This window comes from Chrysemys picta, chromosome 2 (assembly GCF_011386835.1).
Source record: "Chrysemys picta bellii isolate R12L10 chromosome 2, ASM1138683v2, whole genome shotgun sequence".
Classification (NCBI taxonomy): domain Eukaryota; kingdom Metazoa; phylum Chordata; order Testudines; family Emydidae; genus Chrysemys; species Chrysemys picta.
Genome location: NC_088792.1, coordinates 212,706,958 through 212,731,744, shown reverse-complemented (window position 1 = coordinate 212,731,744; position 24,787 = coordinate 212,706,958). Strand labels below are relative to the sequence as shown.

General features: G+C 40.0%; 2 protein-coding genes across 10 annotated transcripts in view; one reads left to right on the top strand and one right to left on the bottom strand.

Moving 5' to 3' along the window:
• The window catches only part of KCTD1 (potassium channel tetramerization domain containing 1), a 137,657-nt gene extending 113,208 nt beyond the window's left edge, over positions 1-24,449 (top strand). For 8 of the 9 annotated variants that reach the window (XM_065585408.1, XM_065585409.1, XM_065585412.1 and 5 more), the window contains exons 3-5: positions 12,061-12,205; positions 14,376-14,681; positions 18,777-24,449. In XM_065585408.1, the coding sequence (XP_065441480.1) occupies positions 12,061-12,205; positions 14,376-14,681; positions 18,777-18,935 (610 nt within the window). In that variant the 3' untranslated portion in view covers positions 18,936-24,449. Of the gene's footprint in view, positions 1-9,933; positions 10,247-12,060; positions 12,206-14,375; positions 14,682-18,776 lie in introns of all 9 variants that reach the window. The other variant, XR_010598835.1, reaches the window with a different exon arrangement.
• The window catches only part of TAF4B (TATA-box binding protein associated factor 4b), a 160,115-nt gene continuing 149,816 nt past the window's right edge, over positions 14,489-24,787 (bottom strand). Inside the window, exon 15 of the mRNA XM_065585403.1 lies at positions 14,489-15,171. Coding sequence (XP_065441475.1) covers positions 15,049-15,171 — 123 coding nt within the window. The 3' untranslated portion in view covers positions 14,489-15,048. The remainder of the gene's footprint in view (positions 15,172-24,787) is intronic.

The following is a 24,787-nucleotide window of genomic DNA, read 5'->3' as shown; positions in this document are numbered from 1 at the left end:
CTCATTTATGCACACCCCATCCATGGCTCCCCAAAGTTGTGAGACTCCTTGTCAGCCTCTTGGGGCAGGCCAAGATGACGTTCCATCACTCCAGGAGGAAGAAGCTGGATGGGGGATAGGGGACACTGCTCTACAATTGTGGGGCCTATTTCTGATCCTTTGTGAAGTCCTAGAATCATAGAATATCAGGGTTGGAAGGGACCTCAGGAGATCATCTAGTCCAACCCGCTGCTCAAAGCAGGACCAATTCCCAAGTAAATCATCCCAGCCAGGGCTTTGTCAAGCCTGACCTTAAAAACCTCTAAGGAAGGAGATTCCACCACCTCCCTAGGTAACCCATTCCAGTGCTTCACCACCCTCCTAGTAAAAAAGTTTTTCCTAATATCCAACCTAAACCTCCCCCACTGCAACTTGAGACCGTTACTCCTTGTTCTGTCATCTGGTACCACTGAGAACAGTCTAGATCCATCTTCTTTGGAACCCCCTTTCAGGCAGTTGAAAGCAGCTATCAAATCCCTCCTCATTCTTCTCTTCTGCAGACTAAACTATCCCAGTTCCCTCAACCTCTCCTCATAAGTCATGTGCTCCAGCCCCCTAATCATTTTTGTTGTCCTCTGCTGGACTCCCTCCAATTTTTCCACATCCTTGTAGTGTGGGGCCCAAAACTGGACACAGTACTCCAGATGAGGCCTCACCAATGTCGAATAGAGGGGAACAATCACGTCCCTCAATCTGCTGGCAGTGCCCCTACTTATACAGCCCAAAATGCTGTTAGCCTTCTTGGCAACACTGTTGACTCATATCCAGCTTCTCGTCCACTGTAACCCCTAGGTCCTTTTCTGCAGAAAGTCATTCATCTGTGCAGGGTTCTGGGCAGTATCCACTGACTCCTTAGACTCCTTTGAAGGCCAATGGGTTCTATCAGGGTCCTACAGAAAACAGCCTTCTTCACTACACACCCCTGATTCATCCCCAGAATAGGTCCATGCTGTGCACTGAAGGAGGCCAGGGTCCTGTGGAAAAAATAGTATGTAATCATATAACTCAAGACTATCACAGGGATCGGCAACCTTTGGCACGTGGCCAGTTTGTTTACCTGCCGCGCCCGCAGGTTCGGCTGATCGCAGCTCCCACTGGCCGCAGTTCGCTGCTCCAGGCAAGCACACGGGGGGGCCCAATTAGGGTTACACAAACAATCCTTAATTCTGGTATTTTCTAACTTCTGAATGTTTAAATTTAAAATCTTAATGTTCTAACTGGGGAGTGGTATAATTTTACAGGTTTTAAAAAAGCAAACTGGAAAAAAACAAATTGTATCCAGTGGCGGCATATTGACACCCACATGAGTCATCAACAAGGTTGGAACCTTTAGATCCACTGCCCAGACCTCTGCTACTTGAAGTAACAGAGTAGCTGAGGTTGTCATCCTCTGTGTGGACCTACAGTAGTGGGGGAGGACATGCTTTGCCCGTGGGTTTCACAGATATTTGCTGACAGCAGAGGAATGGTAAGACTGAGGAATTTGGGGTTCGATTCCAGGCTCTGGAGGGGAGTGTGTTCTACTAAGTGAGTTTCTACTAAGCTGGTGCAAACTACGATTTTCCCACCCCAGGCTTATAACTTGGTCAGATTTGGGTGGATTTTCATAAGAATGGCAAAAGGCACATCCCTGACAGTAAGGCCATACTCCTGCCAAATTTCAACTCCCTGCTTCAAAGCTTGCAGGCGCTAGAGCATTTCAAATAAAATTTGCCAGAGTTTTTAACATGGCCAAAACAACATATTTTCCCAAGCCTCATTCTCAAAAATGGCTGAACTGTTTTTGGATTAAATTAAAAAAAAAAAAAATCAGCTGGAGGCAGACACCCAGTGTGGAAAATTTCAGCCTAAATGTTAAAAGTGGCAAAATTATGAGCAACTGAAAACAGGGTCTTCTAATGAGAAGTGTGGGACAACTTTAATAAAAGGCGGTGCTGCCAGATCTGCTTGTAATAAGAATTTGTGTAATGCAGGACCTTTAACCTGGTTGGCCATTTTTGTGCTGAAGTATATAATTTTTGTTGTAATTTATACTGTACAAGATACAATTCTTTGAGTAATAATATCATCTTCGCTTGCTTGCCAGTATTAGAGCAGAGGTTTGGGAATTAGCCAGGGGAGGCTTTTAAAAGTTCCTTTCTTGTTAGTTTGATTTGCTAGGTAGTGAGAGGCTTTCCTGCAGCCTTAATTCAGCAGGTGGCTTTTTTTCCTCCATTATGGGGTAATCCTATAGGATAAACTGCTAAATCAAGCTTGTGATCCATTGTACAGAGCTAAGGGGTTGCAAAATCTTACCCTCATGGGTTTAACTGTGGACACAGTTTGTGTAACTCTTATAACAGGAAAGGAATGTGCATTTTTGCCGTATCTGTAGAAGCTCTTCTTTAGAGAAGGGGAAAGGAGGAAGCAATGATTAGTGAGAGGAAACTGCTACTTAAATAGTAATAGATGGAATTTCTACCTGAGTGGCTAGGCAGCCCCAGTTAACAGAAGCATGGCACTAGGAACAAGGAAAGTCAAGTTCTTTAAGCCTCCCTTACCAATGTTGTCATTTTATGTGTCCAGCACAACTCCTGCCTAAGGCAATGTGACACCCAGTTCTTTAATATCCTCCTCGAAAGGGGCAGAAGTCAGGGTTGTCTGTGTATGTTGTGTGAGAAACATTATTTTAACTCTGCATTATCTACTGTTCTTAAATTTTAGACTTTTTTGTGGTTTTGCTGATTCAGAGATAACTGTTACTCTTTTAACTTTAACTCCCCAGTGTCAATGTAGAAGTTAAGTGTGCAAGAACTGAAACTAGTTAAAGATAGACATTAGTCATATGTACATTTTTTAAAGGAAAGTTTTGTAAAGTAAAATGAGAGAGGGACTGGACCAAGATTTTTTTTTTAATATGATTTCTGAAACACAGTTCAGTGTTATAATATAATATCAATGATCACAAAAGCGGCACAATATACTAAAATACACAGGCTAGAATAGTCTCAGCTAGCCAGAGCACAGGGATGCTATTTGTTAGTGACTCAATTGCTTGGTGATTTTCAGTAATTGTACAATATACACTCGTATTTCCCTACCATCCTCTGTACTGTGTACTCACAATGAACTTGACCATTTGAATTTCTATTTCATAAACCTGATAAAAGAAACACTTCACAAATTATTAGCCTCAAAGTAGCTAATTTGCCATTCCACTTGAATAATTGGAGGGTACTTCCTGATAACTTGGTAATATCCTGGGCAAAAGGACATGGTGGTTGTTACTAAGTTAATAAGGTGCCTCCCTCAAGTTATATTCTAAATAACACACTTCAATGGAATTGGATTTGAGTTTAGTAAAATTCTCTTGGCAAGCAGAGTATTTGTTAAAATTTCTGTGAAATGTTGTTATAGCCAAGAGAACTTGATTACAAAAATGTGGCTGGAGAAAGTATTTGCATGATTGATCAGTTTAAGCAATTTTATGAAAATTTTATGAAAAAATGTTTTGATATGTTTTAAAACCTGAAGAACTTATGAGGCATATTTGCAAGATAACAGATGTTATAGGAGATGTGGACCTTTATGGTTTTGGTTCTGTTCTTCTCTTCATTGGATCCAGTGTGCAGGAAACCTGAAAAATTAGTGGGGCCGGGGACAGAGCATGAGAGCTGATCATAGATAGCAGAGTATAGAATGTGCCTCTAGATTACTTACTTGCCTGGTTTATAGAGTAATTGTATATGTTCAGGTTGCATCCTTTTGCTTTTGTTCCTATATTACATTTCTGTATCTCTAGGGCACACATGGAAACTGACTGAAATGTACAGAGACAAGAGAGGAAACTCAAATGGGAACCAAAAGAAACTCAGCAAAACTTTTTTCATCACCTAAAGTTTTGGAATACTGCTCTATAGCCTTGCCCTGAATGTAATGGCTTGCCTGTGGGAGATGGCTTCCTTCTGCCCACATATGTAGTATTCCAGCCATGAGTCACTGGTTCTTAGCATCCCTTCCCAACTACTCGTTTCACTTCATCAGAGCTGGTAAATGATATTCCCTTACTTGGCCACAGGCATTTGAAATATCCCTGTAGTGATTGTACAGAGCCTACTTTTTGCAACCTACCTCTACTAGAAATTCTTCCATCTTGGTTACTACACCCCCACCTGTGAGCTATGCACTAATATGTCACACAAGCCAAAGAGAATTGCTGTACTTGCTGTACTTCAGGTAACTAAAGGTAAGTAAATTCACCATCTGGAGTGAAACACCCTTTTAGTTTGGCCAGGATCTTAGCAGCTGTCAGCATACTGGTGACTCTGACATAGCAGGGCTTCCCTCCCATTCAACACCGATGCTTGGATCTACATTTCTGAATCAAGAGCCTCAACTCTTAATAAAGGCATACCTAGGTGGTTATTGCCAGTGTGATGTCAGTGTCCTAGGTTGGTAGATGACATGTTAAACGGTGACGCTAAGAATTTGACCTATCAAGGAAAACAAGCTATTTATCAAGCAGCTAGAAACTAGGGTGCTTCAGTTTTCTTTTTGGGGGCCTCTTCCCATTATTGCTTGTTCCACTTCCTCTTCCATTATTGAAGTGGAACAAGCAATAATTTGCTCCAGTCATGAGTCCCAACTTTCCTTCTCTATTTTGTATAACTTAGTTACTTGCTCACCTCTACATCTTCAGTCTTGCCTTTATTACCCACAACTAATGAAAAATTCCTTCTTTTCTGTTCTCTCTCTCGGATACGGAGCATTCTTCTGTTGTAATTACAAATGTGTTGCTCAATTTATTCTTTTCCAATTAATGTGACAGTTTGTCCATGTGCTTTAGTTCTGCTAGTTCATTTTATAACACGTTTTGTTTGCGTTTGTCTCCTGTAGGTGCTGCTTGTGATAAGGCAGCTTATAGCAAATGCCTTGTTTCATTTTATTGTCTCTAATGTGTCCCCAATGATTCCACCCTGCTCATCATTTCAAATCTCCCGATCTGGTGCTTACAAACTATACTCTGCATCTAAGACTACTTGCCCCTTTCATCTATCTCCGTTTTTAATGAGAATTGTATAGCCCCCTGAGTTGACCTTTGATTTTCATACTTCTTTTGCTTTCACATTTATATACCAATCCTAAAATGTTTGAAATGGCCTTTGTGTAAAGTATTCTATTCCCTTATATTCTTTAGCAAGATGTCTCTGTAGAGAATTCTTTAAAAACTCCCCCTGAGTTTTCCCTATAACATTTTCTTGTATATCTCAGCAGGGGTGCTGGAACAATTTGTATAGTGGGGGTGCTGAGAGCCACTGAACCAAACTGTAAGCCCTGTATATAACGGAAACCACTTCAAGCCAGGGGGTGCGGCAGCACCTATGTATCTCAGTGTTTAATTCTCCTTTCCTGTCCATAATTGACTTGCTGTACCTGAAGCTTGCTTGCTCTCTGCTGGCTTCTTTATAAAAACTTCCTCTATAGGATAGCTAGTTTAATACACTGTTCCCTCACTGCTCTGTCTCTTTATACTTATTGCATTCATGACTCTTCTATTAAGATTTAGTCGATCTAATAATGCTATCTATTCCAAGGAGATCTCCAGGACTCTCAAACTTAAAACCTTCTGTTATACATAGAGAAGCAGAGATGATTAAAATAGAAAGGGTTAGCATAGTATTCACAGTGACGGTTACAACTGACTATCTGGTTGGTTAAAGTTATGTTGTATATTTTGTCACTGAAAAATGCACATTTCTGTGGTTGTATCATGTTTACATGGCAACTTTGTCATGCAGATTGAGACAAATCTCCCTTTGCATTCAGTCATTCTGGAAATGTCTGACACAAGGTCTGTGAGATGAAAAGCAGATTGTTAATCTGAAAGCAGTCCACTGTAAAATAACTAAAAGCTCAGGATCATATGGTTGTACCAAGCTTAAATAGTCTAGCTGCACATTTCTCTCTCAGTCAGTACCATCAGCATGCTGTGGTGTCATAAACACAGGACTATTACTTCATTGCTGGAGCAAGCAAAAGGAGAAAATAGGCTCTGAAGGGAAAACCTTTGGTAAAGGGACACAGTCAGCTTGAGATCTAGTCAGTTTGTAAAAGAGTTGCAAGTAGTTCATTGTAATCACCTGCCTGTGGATTCTGCCTGCCAGTTTTGTGGCTTAAACAGTCGCATTCCTAACTTGCAGTTTTCCTTCTTCCCCATTCTCTGTGCAAGATGCAAAGGAAAGGGGAAACAGTGATGATGACTATATAAAAAATCTTGTGAAATACACAAAGGAAATAACTTTTTCCCTTATTGTTTTGTCATAATAATCTTCGCGGCTACCTATAAAATAGTACATCTAAAATTTTCAGTCAGATTGATTTATTTGTTTTTTAGTTAATAGTGTCAGTGGAAACAAATATATTCAGTAATAAACTTGCATTTCATACTTTCTTTCTGCTGTCCTTGTTTTGTGTTCATTCTACTTTAGAGCAAAAGTCATGTAATGATCCAAATACTTGTAGACAATCAGTGTTTGCTCCTATTTCAGCCTCCTATGTTTCTGTCTAGTATAGACAAAAAGAAGAACAGGAGGACTTGTGGCACCTTAGAGACTAACAAATTTATTAGAGCATAAGCTTTCGTGGACTACAGCTGGATACAGACTAACACGGCTGCTACTCTGAAACCTGTCTAGTATAGAGGAATTTTTGCCACCTGTAATTCAGTGAAGTCTCTAATCATCAATCAGCAGGATTGTATTCTGTTATCTATACATATTATGAAATCTGTGGAATATTCTGTTTTTCATTAGCACTGGCCGTTTTTTCTTCTTCCCTGAATTCTCTACTGAGGCACAAGACACTAGCAGAAAATCAATTTTTTTATAATTTTCCTGCAGGCAGGGTATCAGCGAGGCTTTTCATTTGACAGCCAAACTGGGGGTTGTTTTTTGAAGAAGACAGGTGTTCCTTTTAGTAATGTCACCTTCCATTGCTCAAATGTCTGGATTTTCTTTCGAGAATCAGACTGAAAATTCTGTTGTGTGCTTGTTTATGGGGGAAATGTCCTCTAAAGTACGTACTAGAGTAAAAGATTGGTTTCTTCTGTGTCCCATCCTTCCTTTGCAAAAATAATAGTGCCTGTTTTAGGCTCTTAAAATAACATTCTCTGATTGAAGTTGAGTTTTAGAGTAGTTTTTTTTTTTTTTTTTCAACCTTAGAAGCAGTAGTTTGCTGACTGTGGAATATGATACTTAAAGCCAGAGACATTAACTATTGCTCTTTTGGAGGTCACCTTTTCAACCCATGGGACGTTAATTTTCCTTATATACAGAAAATTCCAGGCTAACTTTTAATTAAATATGTTTTAAGCACATTTTCCTCTAAATGTACTACAGCTTTTTACCCTTTATCCTTGCTATTTGGCTAAATCTGTATATTATTATCAACTTGCTTTGCAAGCTACCTTCAAACCAGTTCCGTATTTTGAAATCCATTCATCTGTTATAAATTTGTCATAATTTTTTTGCTATCTTTGCTGGTCATCATCTGTGTGTTTTAAACCAAGGTTGTCAGGGAGCGTGGGGAGGAAACCATATCTTCCAATCTTTCTTTGGAAGTGAAATTATAATAAACACGACTTCACAATCCTGTTTCATGCCAGCAGACTGATGTCATTTAAGCATTATAATTTCAATGTCAGACCAAGCAGAAGGAGAAGCTGCATTATGGGTGAAGGAAAGTTAGTTTATTCAAACTCTAATATAGTCAAACCTTAGGTGCAAAAACTTCACAGCATTGTTCAAGGATGGCTCTTGGCTTACCTACACTCTTTCAATATTTAATGTTTAGGTATTTTGTGTGTGTGTGTGTGTAATTTCATGCAAATAACTTTTTAATTACTACTTTACAGTAAAATTTGCAATTTCTGTTATGGGACTTAGGGTGGCTGGGGGAGCACTGCCTTGATGACAAATTGTAAGCTTTTTGGAGCAGGGACCATGTATTGTGTGTTTTGTAGCAGGCCTAGATCAGGGGTTCTCAACCTTTTTCCTTCTGAGCTGCCCCCCCCCCCAAACATGCTATAAAAACTCCACAGCTCATAACTGTTTTTCTGCATGTAAGAGCCAGAGGGGACCCTGCGAAGCTAAGTCCCCACGCCACATGGGACCCTGCAAAGCTAAGTTGCTAAGGCTTCAGGTGGTGGGCCTTGGGTCACCGGGCTTCAGCAAGTTATACTTAGCCATGTTTACACACACTCTGCATTCCAGTGTGAATACTAAGGTCACAGGCTCAAAATGTTGATGAAAGTGAGTTTTAAAGGCATATTTTCACCAGCATACTTTCATGCCAAGGGTCACAAACCTGGTTGTAAATTATGCTCATCAAATCAATGAACAGAATCTATATTGTGTGACCAGTCGTAACTTGAATTTTTGAATAGTGAGCCATTTAGTAAATAAAATGCATGAAAAAGTTTGTTGAATAATTGTGACTAAAAAATTGCTGTGTGCAGCCCAGGGTGGATTGATTTAAATCAAATCTTGCTTTACATTTGTACTTCATAGCTATTTTCAGAAACAAAGGTTGATTCTCATTTGGTTTATAATTATTCAAACATATTGATTTGCAACTAAATATAGATCTTACACTAAATTGGTACTTCTTTTTGCTAACCAGGAGGATGCACACTATATCAAGCAATTATATAGCTTAATATTTTATTCAGATGCTTAACTTTCACAATTTTATTGTGTTAAAAGATGGTGAATGACACATTTCTTATTTACTAGATAATGACTAAATTTTTTACTCATGATTTATGCTAAGCTGTATTTGGTAGAAACTGAAATTCAATCAAAATGCAAAACAGCATTTTAATTTTTTTTTATTAAGTAAAACTACCTTAAATCTGCTGAATACAGAAGGGGAAAAGTGTTTATCAAAACATACTTTGTGTTTAAAACTGATGTATTAAATAAAGGAAGTATTTGTTAGTAAACTGAACTGATTTGTTTCTGGTCGCCATGTCCTTCAAGATTTTAGAACTAGTAGATCTGATCCTCTCATATCTAGTTTTTATTCATAGATTAGAAAAGGAAAACAAACTTTCCTGCTTTCTCAGCTCCAAATTGCTTTCTCAACTTTAAATGAATTAAATATTAAACTGAAATAGTTGAATAAACTGAAATGAAGAAAATATTCTCTCTGTGCCTGCAGAAGAGGCTACTGCTGCCACAAGCTTGTTGAGCATTTAGGTAAATTCTGGTTTCTGGCACTTAGCTTCTAGTAGTTCAGTAGTTTGACTTTCTTTAAAATTTTGCCAGCAAACGTGTTCTGTTGAATATTTTTTTTATTTAATTTGAGATTTTAGTAGATTATAGTAAGTTTAGGTATTAATATAGATGTAATTTTAAATTAGTTAATTTTAAAAAGAAAAATGTATTTTCTTTAAATTAAGAAATCCAATTTAAAATAAAAAACTGATTTTAAATTAAAAATATAATTTTTAAAAAATAATTTAATTTTATTCCCATCGTGCAATCTTTCTTCAAAGAGAAAGAAGTGAAATGCATTCAGTAAGTTATCTGTTACAAATTATTCACCCAACTGTAATAACAATGATTACCTCAGCCTAGGGCATTTCCTGCAAAATTTTAAATGACCATCTGAGGTTAATGGTCCTCTGTTTTTCTTCAAGTTGTCATCTCCGAAAGAGTAGGTTAAGTTTGAATCCTAAACTGAATATAGTGCATGTCACTGAGATATTTGCTACTTATTCTATACTGGTATGTGATTCATTTTAAAGTCAGTTTATTGCTCTTTTCATAATTTTGAAATGGAATAGATGCAGATTTTAAATGTGGGTTACGATCATGAAATGCTTACACTGTTTCTGTCTTATTTGTTATCTAGAGCAGAGGTGGGCAAACTACGGCCCGTGGGCCACATCTGGCCCGTGGAACCGTCCTGCCCGGCCCCCGAGCTCCTGGCACGGGAGGCTAGCCACTGGCCCCTCCCCCGCTGTCCTCCCTCCCCCGCAGCCTCAGCTCGCTGGCTCCAACACAATGCTCTGGGCGGTGGGGCTGTGAGCTCCTGGGGCAGCGCAGCTGCAGATCCAGGCCTGACCCGGTGCTCTGTGCTGCGTGGTGGCGGCGGCAGCGTGGCCCAGCTCCAGCCGGGCGGTGTGGCTGTAGCACTGCCAGCCACCGGTGCTCCAGGCAGCCCGGTAAGGGGGCAGGGAGCACGGGACCTTGGATAGAGGGCAGGGGAGTTCGGGGTGGTGCTCAGGGGGCTAGGGTGTGGATAGGGGTCGGGGGGAGGAACAGGGGGTTGAATGGGGGCAGGGGTCCCGGAGGGGGCAGTCAGGAAGGAGGGGGTGTTGGATGGGGTGGCGGGGGGCAGTCAGGGGCAAGGGTTCCAGGGGCAGTCAGGGGACAGAGAGAAGGGGTGTGTGGATGGGGCAGGAGTCCGGGGGGGGGCATGTCAGGGAACAGGGGGGATAGGAGTCTCGGGGGCGGGGGGGAGGCAGATAGGATGTGGGGGCCGAGCCACGACCCCCCTCCCCTAATCAGCCCTCCATACAATTTACAAAACCCGATGCGGCCCTCAGGCCAAAAAGTTTGTCCGCCCATGATCTAGAGAAACAAGGTGAATGAGGAAATATCTTTTATTGGACCAACTTCTGTTGGGGAAGACATGCACTTTTGAGCTTATGCAGACCTTTTCTTTATTGGACCAGCAGACGTTAGTCCAATTAAAGATACTACTTCACCCACCTTGTCTCTCTAATATCCAGGAACTAACACATCTAAAACAACATTACATGCAACAATGGAAGTTATTTGAGATCTAATAGTTTGGGGGAGGGGGTTTGTTCCCTCTATTACTATTTTAGTATGAAAACAGTCTCTGTAGTTTACATTGTGGTGACTGTATGTTCCAACTGGAAAAAGAAACTTTGGCCATATGTACAGAGTTTTTGTTCCAATTTAACTATATTGATTTAGAAACTAATATTGTTTCAATTGGTGTCACCCCCTGTATGACAGTTAAGAAAATGAAAAGGTAGAATTTGCAGAATACAGTATAGCAAATTGCAACAAGGCTCTAAAATTGTGGGATCCCAAATCAAGCAAAGCCCCGACCTCCTCCCTGAAAACTGTCCATGTGACATTTCAGACTTATGCAATATTTGATGCAGCCCTGTTCACAAAAGTGCCCTTAGGTGAGTTTTAGTGATTAAATGTATGGACATGTGCACTCACTCTCTTTCTCTTTGAAAAAATTTCAAAAACAGCATGAGGGATTTAGTTCAAACTTTACACCCCTCTCCCCCCCCCCCCCCCCCCCCAAAAAATCTTTTCCTTAGACACCAAACCTAGATAGGGTGGCTAGATGTCCAAATTGTATAGGGACAGTCCCGATTTTTGGGTCTTTTTTTTTATATAGGCTCCTATTACCTCCCACCCGATCCCAATTTTTCACATTCACTGTCTGGTCACCCTAGACAATTTCAGACCTAAAGGTTAATGTTGCAGGAAGATTAAGCACATGAGATTTGGGAGAGGGGGGTGTTATAAAGGTGGACAAAAGTGCCCATAACTTTAGAACAAGCTAATAGACACCTGCTACAATCACATTAAATTTCTACTATGAAATCTCCTCACCTACTATTTTTATAATTTATTTAATTGTACATGGTTTAACAGACGTGTCTTGAAGTTTCCGTTTCTGTTATGTAGCTCTCCCTAGTAAGCAGTAGCATTCCTTAAAGGCCAGAATCTGCAGCCTTTACATTGAGTAATAGTTATGTGCAAAAATAGTCCTACTGAAGTCAAAGAGCTTACTACATTGAAGCCATTGAACTGTTCATGTGAATGAGTTTTCTGCAGTGTGAGGGGGTGCAAAATCAGGCTGTTGGGTGGCCTTCTCTTCTGTAGCAGTGCTACTATTCGGTAACAAGGTGAGTAGCTGTTGGTGGTTAATGGCTAAAATGTGGTTTGTAATTTGACCTTGGTGTTCGCCTCTTTTCCTCTCCAGAATTGGAAGGCTTTTTGATGGCACGGAGCCCATTGTTTTGGACAGTCTCAAGCAGCACTATTTCATTGACAGAGATGGGCAAATGTTCAGATATATCTTGAATTTTCTACGAACATCAAAACTCCTAATTCCTGATGATTTCAAGGTGAGATTTTAAGTGACTTAAGTGTGTTTGAAATTATTCTGCAAATGTCTCGCCTCCTCAGAGGAGATAATTTGGGAGTGTAATTAAAATAGTCTATGAGGCAGGAGTGGGTTTTGGAGCATTTAACAATGCTTTTAGTCACTTGGCAGAAGTAAGCTTTGTCTCACTAAAGTGATATCTGTTGGCCTTTTCTTGAACGGTATTAATGCTAAATGTTGCCTTCCTGACCGTAGCATAGTATGCATGCTTATGCATTAAACTATATGACCTCTGCAGAGGGTTCCCCATCAATTCTCCTTCTTCTCCTTCAATTAAAAGGACTCTGTCCTGTGATCACAGGCTGACACTGGAAGAGTGATGCGAGTCCTGACAGCCAAAAGTAAATAACGTTAAAATGTGTATAATGGGTGAACTGCAGAGTTTCATTTTCCCTTAACCCCTGAGAGACACACATGTGACTCGTTCTTAGTGTCTTAGCTGAGAAATCAAGGGTGAATTCTTGCAACCTCATTATCTAAGCCAGATATTTATCAGTCTGGACTAAGCTCTTTTTGAGAGAGAGAGCGAGATCTTTTAATGAAAATAGTGAAAATCTTAGAACTTCCTGGGGGGGGGGGGGGGGGGGGGAGGGTTGTCAGTGAAATGCAAGCTGCAGGCCACAGATCAGCTCAGAAGGAATCTTTATCATCCTTTCTCCCTGTGAATGTACATCTGAGTATGCAGTGTGTCCCGCCATTAGTTTACATAAGGAGGCATGACATTAGGATGGGATAGGAAAGGTAACATGTAAGGCAGTTTAGAATGTTCTATAACCTTTTGTTCATCTTTAAAAGCATGTAACATGTTGAGTTCTTTTGAAAATCTGGCCGTAATTGTCTATGTAGTAAGAAAATTAATTTGCCTGACTGGTGAAATGAACATTAGTTTCAGTTTAAGAGCTGTATTGCAGCAACCTTTTGAATAATCTCTGGTATCAATACACGTATCCTTTTTTATTCATGACTAGTATAGACCCACCTAAGTAACATAGATGTCTAAAGGCTGCCTTCTTCATAACATTAATAGTTCACTCTTGCAGAGTAGTTTAATATATAATTATATTATAATTCTGCTGAAAATTTTAAAAGAACAGCTCTTAACAGCACATTCACTGTGGTGTTCAGAAGGTCCCTTCCAGTCACATTTTGAGTCTTCTACAAAGACGCATGTTTAAAACAAATAGCTCTCCCTCTTCAGGACAGATGCTCGGGTTAGTTGATGACTCTCATTTAATTATAAACGCAGCTGGACAATTATCCATTTATCATGTGCCTATTAAGCATTAAGTCTATTGCTCAATTTCAGTGCAATATAGACCTTGTTACTACTGCTCCTTTGTTGTCATTACATTCCTCTATCTTCCCTGATTCTCACATTGGTTTTCTTCATACAGACACTTTTTTCCCCACATTCATGCGTTAAACTAAAAAAAAAAAAAAAAAAATACAGCAACAGCAAAACAGAAATGTAAAATTTGGAAGCAAGCAAACTTAAGAGCATCAGTTCTAAATAATTTCTATACTTGCTATGCTTCAGAATGCATTTTCTATTGTGTTTGAGGCAACATAGCAGAAACAATACTGTAGACAAATAGGGATATATTCAAAATACTTAATTTTTAAAATGGAGTAATATATGCAAATCATTATGCAAATATCTGAATCATTTTACTTTTAAAAACATTGCCGTCTTCCTCATTTACATGCTTATACCTGTTACTGTGCCTGCTAGTATTGCTGTAAGACATGATGGATCCTAATGATGGATTTTCTGAATCCTGATTTAGTTCTGTTCCATCTGTTCAGTGAGGGCGTCATTTTATGACATCACTATGGGGATAAACATTTAGAGAAAGGTGGACTGGGACAATCTGATGTGGTCCATAATACACACGTCAAAAAAAATGGAGGTACAAAGCTTTTTTCTAGGTATTATTTCAGGCAGTAGATTTTAAGAGACCGTTTTTGCTTGTTCCTTAACTGTGTATGTAGTAATTATGAAACGTGTAGAAGGGGTTTCAACTCTCGAGCTATCCTAGCCTCTTTGCCAGAATAACCGTACACATAAGCAGTTACTGTATATTCACAATGCATCTTATTTAGTTGTGCACAGTAAAATATATATCTTTCAGGACTACAGTTTGCTATATGAAGAGGCAAAGTATTTTCAGCTTCAGCCCATGCTAGGTGAAATGGAAAGGTGGAAACAGGATCGGGAGACTAGCCGTTTTTCAAGGTCCTGCGAGTGCTTGGTGGTGCGTGTTGCTCCAGATCTTGGAGAGAGGATTACACTGAGTGGCGATAAATCTTTGATAGAAGAAGTTTTTCCAGAAATTGGCGACGTGATGTGTAATTCCGTCAATGCTGGCTGGAATCACGACTCCACCCATGTCATCAGGTTTCCATTGAATGGATACTGTCACCTCAACTCAGTTCAGGTACGAAGTCATGAGTACATCATTTTAAAAGTAAACCAATGATTGATTTTGTGCCAATGGACTGACTCTCTTTACCTTAACTCCAAAAGGTTTCAGTGGGCAAAAGCAATTGGAGACTTTGAGGTGGCTAGTAAGAATAAGTTTAGTTCCACAGTTTAGGGCTGACTTCCTCAAATTATTTCACATGTATCTTTTCCAAACATCCTTGCAAAAGAACAAACATTGCTGAAACAAATTACTCTGAAAACTATGCAGTTTCTCCAGTGTTAGTCAAGTCTTTTGTGTTTGATCAGGAACACACTCAGGCATGTGTTGTGTTGCCATACATGCTTTGTGTTGGATGTGAGATCTATTCTTTCTTCCTGCTCTATGAAGAAACATCAATGAGGACATGTGTCTGCTTCTGAGAAAATGGGCATATGTATTTCAGGGTCCATGGAAACGTGCTGATTTCTTCCTGTTCTTCTTTGGATATTTCTTCCATTTTATTCTGAAATAATGAGAAGCAATAGTACATAAAGTGAGTAGCCTTGGTGTAAAATAAATCTGTCATGAAATGGCTGAGGAACCCTGGGAGATAAATTTTAGCAGATCTAGAGGAAGTTTGTAATAAACTGGTCAGTTGCAGTGTTATCTCCCTCATCCCCTGGATTGGTGACAGTAAGGAATTTTCTTCTTTTAGCAACTGCACCATATTCAACAAGTGTTTTGGAGGTAAAGTACCTTTCAGTTCTGGAATTTTCATCAATACCTTTGTTGTTATTTTATTTAGATGCACCCGTGCAATGCTTTAGACACAGATACTTGTATCTGCAAAAAATTCTAAATTAAGCCTACAAATTTTCCTCTCCCACTCACCCATCACTATGCTACCTATGTAACACTCAGTGACCAGGTCAGATGAGATCAATTCAGTTAAAGACAGATTAGGAATAATTTTTCTGAAGTAATTCTTCTTCTTCTTCAAGTATATGTCCCTATGGATGCTCCACTGTGAGATGTGTGCACACCCCTGCACTCTCAACCAGAGATTTGAATCCGCAATGTTCTATGGGTCCGCGCCTGCACACTACACAATCTTGTGCTTCAGAACAATGGTATGTAGGGAGGAGCAGACCCACCACCACTCCAGTTCCTTCCCAAATGCTGGCCACTTGAGACGGAACAACTGAGATGTCCACTGCTTCCTGGAAGCTATTTCTGTTGTTTTATTTACTCAGTATTTGTTTTGTTTTTGTTTCAATATTTGCTTTCCTTTTTTAATTTTGCACAAATTTGTGTGTGTTTGTGACTGCCTCCATCCCGGGTTCCTTAGCATTGATTCCTTGGCCTTCCTCATTGGCTTAACTTCTGGGGTATGCCAGTGCCTCCAGGATTCAAATCCTGCCAGACCTATAGTAGAATTTTCATCAGACTGACAAGCATTCTAGCTGTCTTTGGTGTCTCAAAGACTCTCACATCGCATCCAAGTGCAAAGATGCACGGGGATTAAAAGCATGTTTCACAAAGAAAGGGAGGCAAGATTGAAGCTTCTCCTCATGGCACACTCCTTAAGGTCTGTGGGGTCAGATTCCTTTCTCCCCTCCCCCCAATACTTCGGAAGTGACTGAGGTTGTTTCAGAAATGAAGCACTCTAAGAAAAGAGAGCCTTTCTTGTGAGAGAACCTCCAGAAAAAAGGGTAGTTCACCTCCTTAGAATGGATCCCAGGGAGACCTCATGTCCCATAATGAGTACCTCCAAGGCTTGAACAGACATTGGCACCGAGGCCTCGGTACCACCTAAGCAGAGGTCCTGTTCAGATTAGCCTGCCAGCAAACAGTTCTGATAAGCACCTTCCCCAGCACCGTCTTGACATCGCAACTCATCTAAATCCAAAAACTCAGGATAATCTGAGGCACTGGTACAAAAGCCCTCCAAGAAGTCATATAGAGCCCTTTCAAGCCTCTGCTCCCTCACTAGTACCATTAACTTTGGGTGGCATGCACTCGGAGCATAGAAATAACATTTCGGTGGCCACTTCATCACTGACGTCAACAGCCCCCACTTCTCGTCCCCAGCTAGAGCTTCGGTGCCGCTCCCAGTTCCGACTGCCCATTGCCAGAGGCCTCTGGCACCCTAGCGGTTCTTCTTGCAGGAGGGTCTGCTTATCTCAGAGGAACTGGAGTCCCTACCTCTTAAGGGGCACTGAGAGAAGTTACCTGCTGATATCGATATGTCCACCGGTTATCTCCTCCTTTCATCTCGCGCTAGGAGTCGGGCTCCCAATACTCACCCATCTTCCAGTGCCCTCATAGCCCCCAGCACTGTCTCCGACAACAACACCAAGAGCTCCAGTTCTGGACATGGGATGCTGTCTCAGACTCTGAAATGTCTGGGCAGGGCTCTTCCTTAACTTACCATCCCACGCTGCTTGAAGTGTATCCCAGCAAGAAATCACCAGAGCCCAGAAGGCACTCTGGGCTTTTAGAACACGAATATCCCTGGGGACTCTCCCCTTACCCACCTTATTGGAATCCCTGGACCTCTTAAGGGCACCAATTCTGTAGGGTTCCTGCCCAGAAAAAGCCATTTTGGGCTTCCCACAGGTGCTGAAACAACAATTGGCATGGCAGCAACAGTCCCTAGTACCACATTTCTCCTCAATATTGGAGGACATTCAGGAGCTACCTGCAGAAGAGGAGACACTTCCTCACACAAGTCCTCCTCCCCAATGGTGCAGTGATGCTGCCACCACCAACACCCTCCTATGCTGTCAATTTTACGGTATTCCGGGACCTAATGAAGCCACCTGCAGAATCTCTTCAAATCTCCTCAGAGGAGGTACAAGTATCTCAGCCCTCTCTGGACATTCCATGCGTTCCCCTCCCCGACCCCCAAGTAAGATAGTTCTGCCTATTAATGAGGCGCTCTTGTTTCTAGCCTGTAAATTATGGCAGATCCCTGCCACTCTTGCACATACCTTCAAATGGACAGACAAAAATATTATGTATGAGTGAAAGGGCTTGAGTATTTCTTCCCTCAAACCCCCCTCCCCCAGCTCCCTTGTGGTGGATGCAGTCAACAAGAAAAACCGCCAAACTCACTCAAGATTAACACCTTCTGACAAAGAGGCTCAATGCCTAGACCTCAGCAGGAAGAGTCACTCGTCCGCTGCTCTTCAATTTTGAGTAACAAATTGTCATGCCCTGATGCCAAAATATGACTTCAACAACTATTCAAAATGTACTCGTTTTATTGATCACTTGCCACAGGACAAGAGGGAGCAGTAACAAGCCCTCGTTTCCAAAGCCCACTAATCACCTACATTCTTTTGCAGCACTTGAGAATGATGACTCTGGCTATCATAATCCCATCCTTGAATCTGGGGGGATGGTTTACTACCCTTGACATTCAAGACATGTATTTTCCCATTGCTATGCACCCTTCCCAGAAACGTTTTCTACATTACATCTTCAGCTCAGAACACTATCAATACCATGTCCTTCCCTTCTAACTCTCCATGGCCCCACGGGTCTTCATGAAGGTTCTCTCAATACTATTGGCTTCCCAAGGGGCGTTCAGCTCCAGAGGTCGTGCTTCACCTCCCGCCCTCCTTCCCATCAGCTGCAGAGTCTCCGACTCTGTAGTTGAGAAGGAACTGTAGCAGCAGTGGGTTCACTCCTCCCTATACATCTTCACTCTGGAGCACAAGGACGCATAGGTGATCAAGTGCAGACCCGCGGACACTGTCGATTCAAATCTCTGGTTGATAGTGCATGGGCGCACACACGTTCTATGGTGGAGCACCCATAGGGACAAAACAAATTGAAGAACTCAAGTTACTGGAAGGTAAGTAACCTCTTTTTTTTTTTTTTTTTTTTTTTAATGCATTAGAAAGTTTGGGGGGTGGGAAATGCAATGGTATCTAAAGGAAATCTACTAATTAAGACATTCTAGCAAAGTCTGTTAGCAGAGCTGTGCGTTATTTGTTCTTCACCTGGATCACAGTTTACAGAAGGTCACAGTCTGCCTACTGCAAGTTGATCATCCTTCACCAATAGTAGCAGTCTTGGTTTTTTGTTGTTTATTTTTACATTTATTTACTCTCTTTGCAGGTACTTGAGAGGTTGCAGCAAAGAGGATTTGAGATTGTTGGCTCATGTGGAGGAGGGGTGGACTCTTCCCAATTCAGTGAATACGTACTGAGGCGAGAACTCAGAAGGACATCTCGTGCACCCTCCGTCATTCGAATAAAGCAAGAGCCTCTGGACTAAATGGACATGTTTCTTTATGCAAAAAAGGGACGTTACATGTGCAGTTTGGACACCAAACAAGTCCTGGAACTAAAATTGAATAAAGACGCCTTTGTATGAAATATAGAGACCACACCTGAATTCATACGGGAGCATTTGGAATAGTAATAATAATAACCTCAAGGTGTAATTATATGTCAAAAGATAGGAAATGCAAACAAAGGAAGGAAAAAAAATGGGTAGGTAGGGTTGGTGCTGTGATAGCCATTAAGTGTCCTAGGCCTTCTTTAGGCCCACTTAACGGTAAACAAGCCATTACCATCAGGGGGAGACAAAGTACTCCGATACATTTTCCATTACCAGAGATCCATCCACTTTCCCATGTGTACGTCTTGAATCAAGTTTATTTGCGTTTGGAGGTTTATGTCGGTGTCTTTTTAGAGGTAACCAGGCAGGAGGACTTCAGGAAACATCCATCCATTGCAGTGAAAGCTAGTTGACAGAGATTTTAAACATAGTCTGTACAGACGTCACACACTTTTGTCTGCCCTCACAGATGTGAAAAGTTACCTTTTTTTTTGGTTTTAAATGAGTTTAGTTTTTTGTTTTTGCAATGGGACCAGAATTAATACTTGGTAGAGTTGCTCTAGTTTGAATTTGCTGCTTTCCTACAATTTTTTAAATTTTATAATGTATTGGATACAATAAACTCTGTGTAAAATAATGAGGGTGTGGATTAAACCAACAAAAGCAAAAGAAATTGAATTAAAATAATCAGTCAGTAGCTCACTCTGTTTATGCTTCCCCTAGTCCTGTTAGGGTTGCAGAATAGTAAGTTATCTTGCATACAGTAAGCAAGCTGCAATCCCCGTGCATGGTAGAGTGAGTTACAGGAAATAGATGCTCTCATTGGCCTATATTGGAAAACCTGTCTGGTGCACCCTATATTGCTGGTTTACATTCAACACTTGGTTTTTAAGCTTTGAGTTTGAAAAGAGGCTATTGTGGTGATGGGACCATTTTCAGTACTGGTCAAACTTAATAATAGTAATAAAAGTTTGGCCCAGAGAAATCAGTCATGAAAATAATGCCAGGTAAATGTTCTGAAACCTATAACTAATAATAGTCACATCATTCCTTTTTAAACATGGAGTTGGCAGCTGTAACTCTGAATTACCTTGATGACTGTAAGTCAGAATGTTTGTTTTTAATGTTGTTAATTTCCCTTGTTTAGGGCTAATAAGCTTCTGCCTAGAAGTGAGACCCTTTGGCTACACCATCGACCTTATTATTCTTATTACTAGGCAGTAACTTTGTACCCAGTTATCTTGCAAGTTATTCTTATTGTGCAACATTTCATTGAAATCAATTGTGCACGTGCCCAGTTGATGTCAATTAGACTTTGCAAAGTAAACATAACGCGTAAATGACACTACTGCACAAACTGTTCATGGGTTGATGATTTTATCACATAAGATGCACCAGCAACCACATTATCTTTCATCCAAAGTATTTCTTTATGCAATATTACACTATATGACTGTATATTACTATGGAAAATCCTATTGAATCAATGGTGCAGGCATTCCATTCATTTCAGTGAGACCTTGCTATTTATTTAAAAAACATTGTGAAAAGTAAATACTCCATGTAACAAGGTTTTTAATATAGTTCTGATAACTGAAAAAAGTAAACCATTTTTTTCTGTTTTTTATTAACATTTAGTAGAGGGAGGGATATTTAATATCTTCTTGGCAGTGCATCCCATTGGGATTTGAAATGAGCAGGTTATGGAACCGGAGGGGTGGAGAGGTGCGGGAGAGGAACTCCAGAAATCTAAGTTGGGTAGACAGTTTTTTAGTTTCCTGCTCATCTGTAGGTATACACTTATGAAAAGCTTGAAATAGCTGCATCATTTTAAAATGCTTGTTTTCAAGTAATAGTAAGTACTCCTCTTACAAAATAAATAAATGCTTGTACTTCTCCCTCCCGCTCCCCAAAAAGTTAGTAGTTAGTTTGCACAGAGGTGGGAAAGGAAACATCCCAGGGATTGATATTTGTATTAGTGCAAAGTAGTCAGAAATGGTTGAGACTGAACCTGAAAAATTTGAATATACGTTATGGAAACTCTGCCAGGCTGTTTGTGTAGAGTTGCTACTGGGGCCTCTGGCTTATTACAATGCACCTGCCTGTCCTCTGGTCTGTGTAAGCACAGAGATCATTGGGGTGGATGGGAAACAGGCATCAAAAGAATTCACTTTCTCTTTCCTCTTAAATTCTACTACAAAACATTTTTGTTGCTGTTGTTTCAAGTTTCTGGGTTTTGTTCAGATGGAAGTTTTGTGGCTCTTTGTACAACATACCTGCTCAGCTCCCTGAAGCCGGAGATAACTTCCTGCTCTTTCCAAATCCCTGAATGGCCAGATATGCTTTCACTGAATGTTCATTCATTAAGAATTGAGTCATAAATCATTCTGAGACCCTGAATGTAAATGTCACTGCAATTATGTTGTAGTTATGGAGTAAGAGGTCACAGACAAAGGAATGACTAATGAAAAGTAATGAGATGCAGGAATAAACAAAACATAAATTTTAGAGAGGAAACAGATTAGTTTTGTGCACATGAAGGTCACACTTCTAACAATGTGTCTTTAAAATGTTGCTTAGAAAATCTGATCAGTAGACACATGAGCAACATATCCAGTAAGAGAAAGAGAAAGGACGAGTATAAGGACAGCTCATTTCTGGAGGCTAATAATTTTTACGTGTACACTAGTTTTATTTATCTATTTTCTTAGTATAACTCTATTTTATGCCATCAGTGTGTGTTTTATTTAGCTATACAGAGTGGAAAAATTGCAATGAATGCCAGCTTCCATCTCTACATGTCTGGCAGGTTGATTAAGCAACTATCAAAGGGACTGCTGTGCATGTACTCGAAAATGCCATGTGGCACACTCTTCCTTAAACTAAAACTTAGGGGGAGGAAAAACTCTGACTTCCAAAGAACTGTGACAGCATTGTTGCTTTTTGAAAAGTTAACACTGGATTTTTACAAGTAGCGCTCAAAGGTTTCACTTTTGAAACCAAGTACAGTTCTTTCCCAAATTCAACCTTAATATACACTGTGTAATGCAAGTCTTTATATATAGTGACTCTTGAAAATCCCAGATCTGATGAGTCCCTAAACTGAACTAATCAATCCTCTCTCCTTTTGGTCAGGTGGGAAAAAAATTAAGTCCCTATTTTAGTCACATTTGTAGAATTGCTACATATCAAAAAGTACTTGGTAATTCTGTTCCCCACTCCTCTTATAACCGGAGCTTTGCCCAGTTCCATTCTGCAGTTTCTTTTCTCAATTCATTGCCATGAATCTAGGAGAAAGCTGAATTGTGTCTTTTAAACTGCACTAGTCAGCAGGCTTGTATTTTCAATTGTTGGCAAGCAGGGGCATGAGTAATTGGGAAGCAATTTGGTGGGGAGGAAGGGAAGGCTGTATCACACTGACGTTTGACTAAGTTGGTCATGCTGCACAGTGAAGTTAATCCATAGGATGAAAAGTCATATGACTGAAGATGTAACAAAAGCCAAGGGACATCAGTGGAGCCTGACTGGCTACAGAGGACCATCTGAAGGTATAGAAGTTGAGCAAGCCATTCAATTATTCTTGCTCCCATTATTCTGCTAAATGAGCTGATTTTTAATTTACAAAGAAATAACTTGTTCGTGGACCCTGAATATTTTCCATAGACCTTTTCAAATTGATTCATACATTAATTACAAGATTTTGCATTCCCATGAGCGACTTATCACTTCAAAGTCCACATTTTTTTTTAAAAGAGAACTTGGAATTCTATTGACCAATGTTTATTTTTTAGAGAAATAAAACAATTTACTTGAATCTGTCACGTCTTTACTGAGGAATTCTATATTATGAATCATTTCTAGTGGACAACTGATGTTTGAATGCAGGCATTCTTGTTGCCTGCGGTTTATTTACAGTGGAAATGAAACCAAGAAACCCTCAGGGCCTTTAGACCAGTTGATTTTTCTCAGACTTCAGTTTGAATGGTTTATTATTTCTTGAGGGGCTGCAGGGATCACCAGCACCAAAATCAATACTTTGCATTAAGTCTCTGTTGTCTTTGGCTATTACCTCACTGAGCTGGTTATTCAGGCCCCCAGAAATAAACTGAGTATGTTGGATCAGATGTTCTGTATTTGAGATAGAAACTGTTGAAATCAAATCACCACCCTTCTTCCAACACAGATGCAAGATATATAGTTGAATTGATAGTACAAAAGTTTTCTCCCAACATTTTATAACTGTACCTTGAGCTAGAGCATTGTTTTCATATTAGCCGATGACTAACTTCAGTGTTTTATGGCATGTTAATATTAGCACTTGAAATTGTCACTCTTTTGGATAAGACACTTGTTTGCAAAAGTAGAAATGTCCCGTGAGAGATTCTGGATACCTTTTGTTTTCTGTAAATATATATATTTTTATAACTTACTTGGCCTGCAGTTTAATACGTTATTGTTTATTGTGCCATATGTCCATGAAATAAACAAGAGAAATTATCAAAGAAAATCTGAAGTTAGCTATTAAGAACCAGATTCTGTTCCCCATTGCTCACATTGAATAGTAGTTTACTCCTTAATTAATCTCTTTTGGATTTGATTAGACTATTTCATGGAGTAAGGGGCTACGTAATGGGGGTAGGAGGTCAGAATCTGGGCCAAAATGATCAGTTGACCACAATCCTGTATTTTAAAAAAAAAAAATTTAAAAAAAAGTTTACATTTTTATATCCGATCAGAGTGAGAGAAACACACCTCATCTCACAGCAAAGTTTAAACATTGCATTCCTGACAACGCCTCCTATTTTCCCATTAGTATGAAAAATTTGCCCTGAAGTGACCAGCTCCTCTGTCTGTACGTGCAAGTCGTGCTGAGCGCTTGCTGAGCTACACTGGTCAGCTCTATTGCATTTAAGAGTACAGCTTTGATTAGCTTTCTTGGATGGATGGTGGAGGAAAGAAAGAGATCCATGTGATTTGTCTCTGTACTCTGAGTTAGGACTGATAAATGAGTTCATCTATAACACCAAATAGTCTTTCTGTTTCTGTTCTACTATGTAGCTTGTCAGTATTTTTTTTTCTGAGGAAAATATGTAATATTGGATGCCTGACCTTGCCTAGTCACCACTATTAAGCAGCCTGTAATTTATAGGTATGCAACGTGTTAAGTACTCACCTCAATTGGGTGTCAACCTTTTTTTTAATCTATACATAAAGTCTACATTGACACTCTAGCTTAATGTACTGTTAGTTGTATTTGTTCTGATTTTCCATTCTATTACATTCAAATTTATGGATTAGTGAGGATCAAATAAATTGATGTTTGATGCTTCAATTGATTAATCCAGAAGAAATTACACTTGATCTACAAATCAGCACATGGGATGCTAGTTCGATCTGTAGCAGCTGTTTCACTAATCCTTACAATTTCCTAATAAATAACATATTTCAGATTTGTATTTGGTGTCTTGCATTGAATACAGTTATTGCCAGATAAATGGTGAAATTGGTTGTGAATCTATTTGCCTTTTCCTCTATATTGTATCTGTTCTGCTTGGGTGTATTTGGGCAGCTCCATAGTAATACTTAGCCTGCTCAGAAGATTGTACAAATCTTTAATTAAACATCTCAGCGCCTGTGAGGGAGGTAAGTGGTAGCATGCTCATCTTGCAGATGGGAAAGCTGAATGAGCAATGATTTGTGCAAAGCTGCAAGCAAAGCAGTAGCAGTGCCAGGATTCACACTCAGGTGTTCCTGGCACTAACCCACCATGCCATCCCTATCCTTTC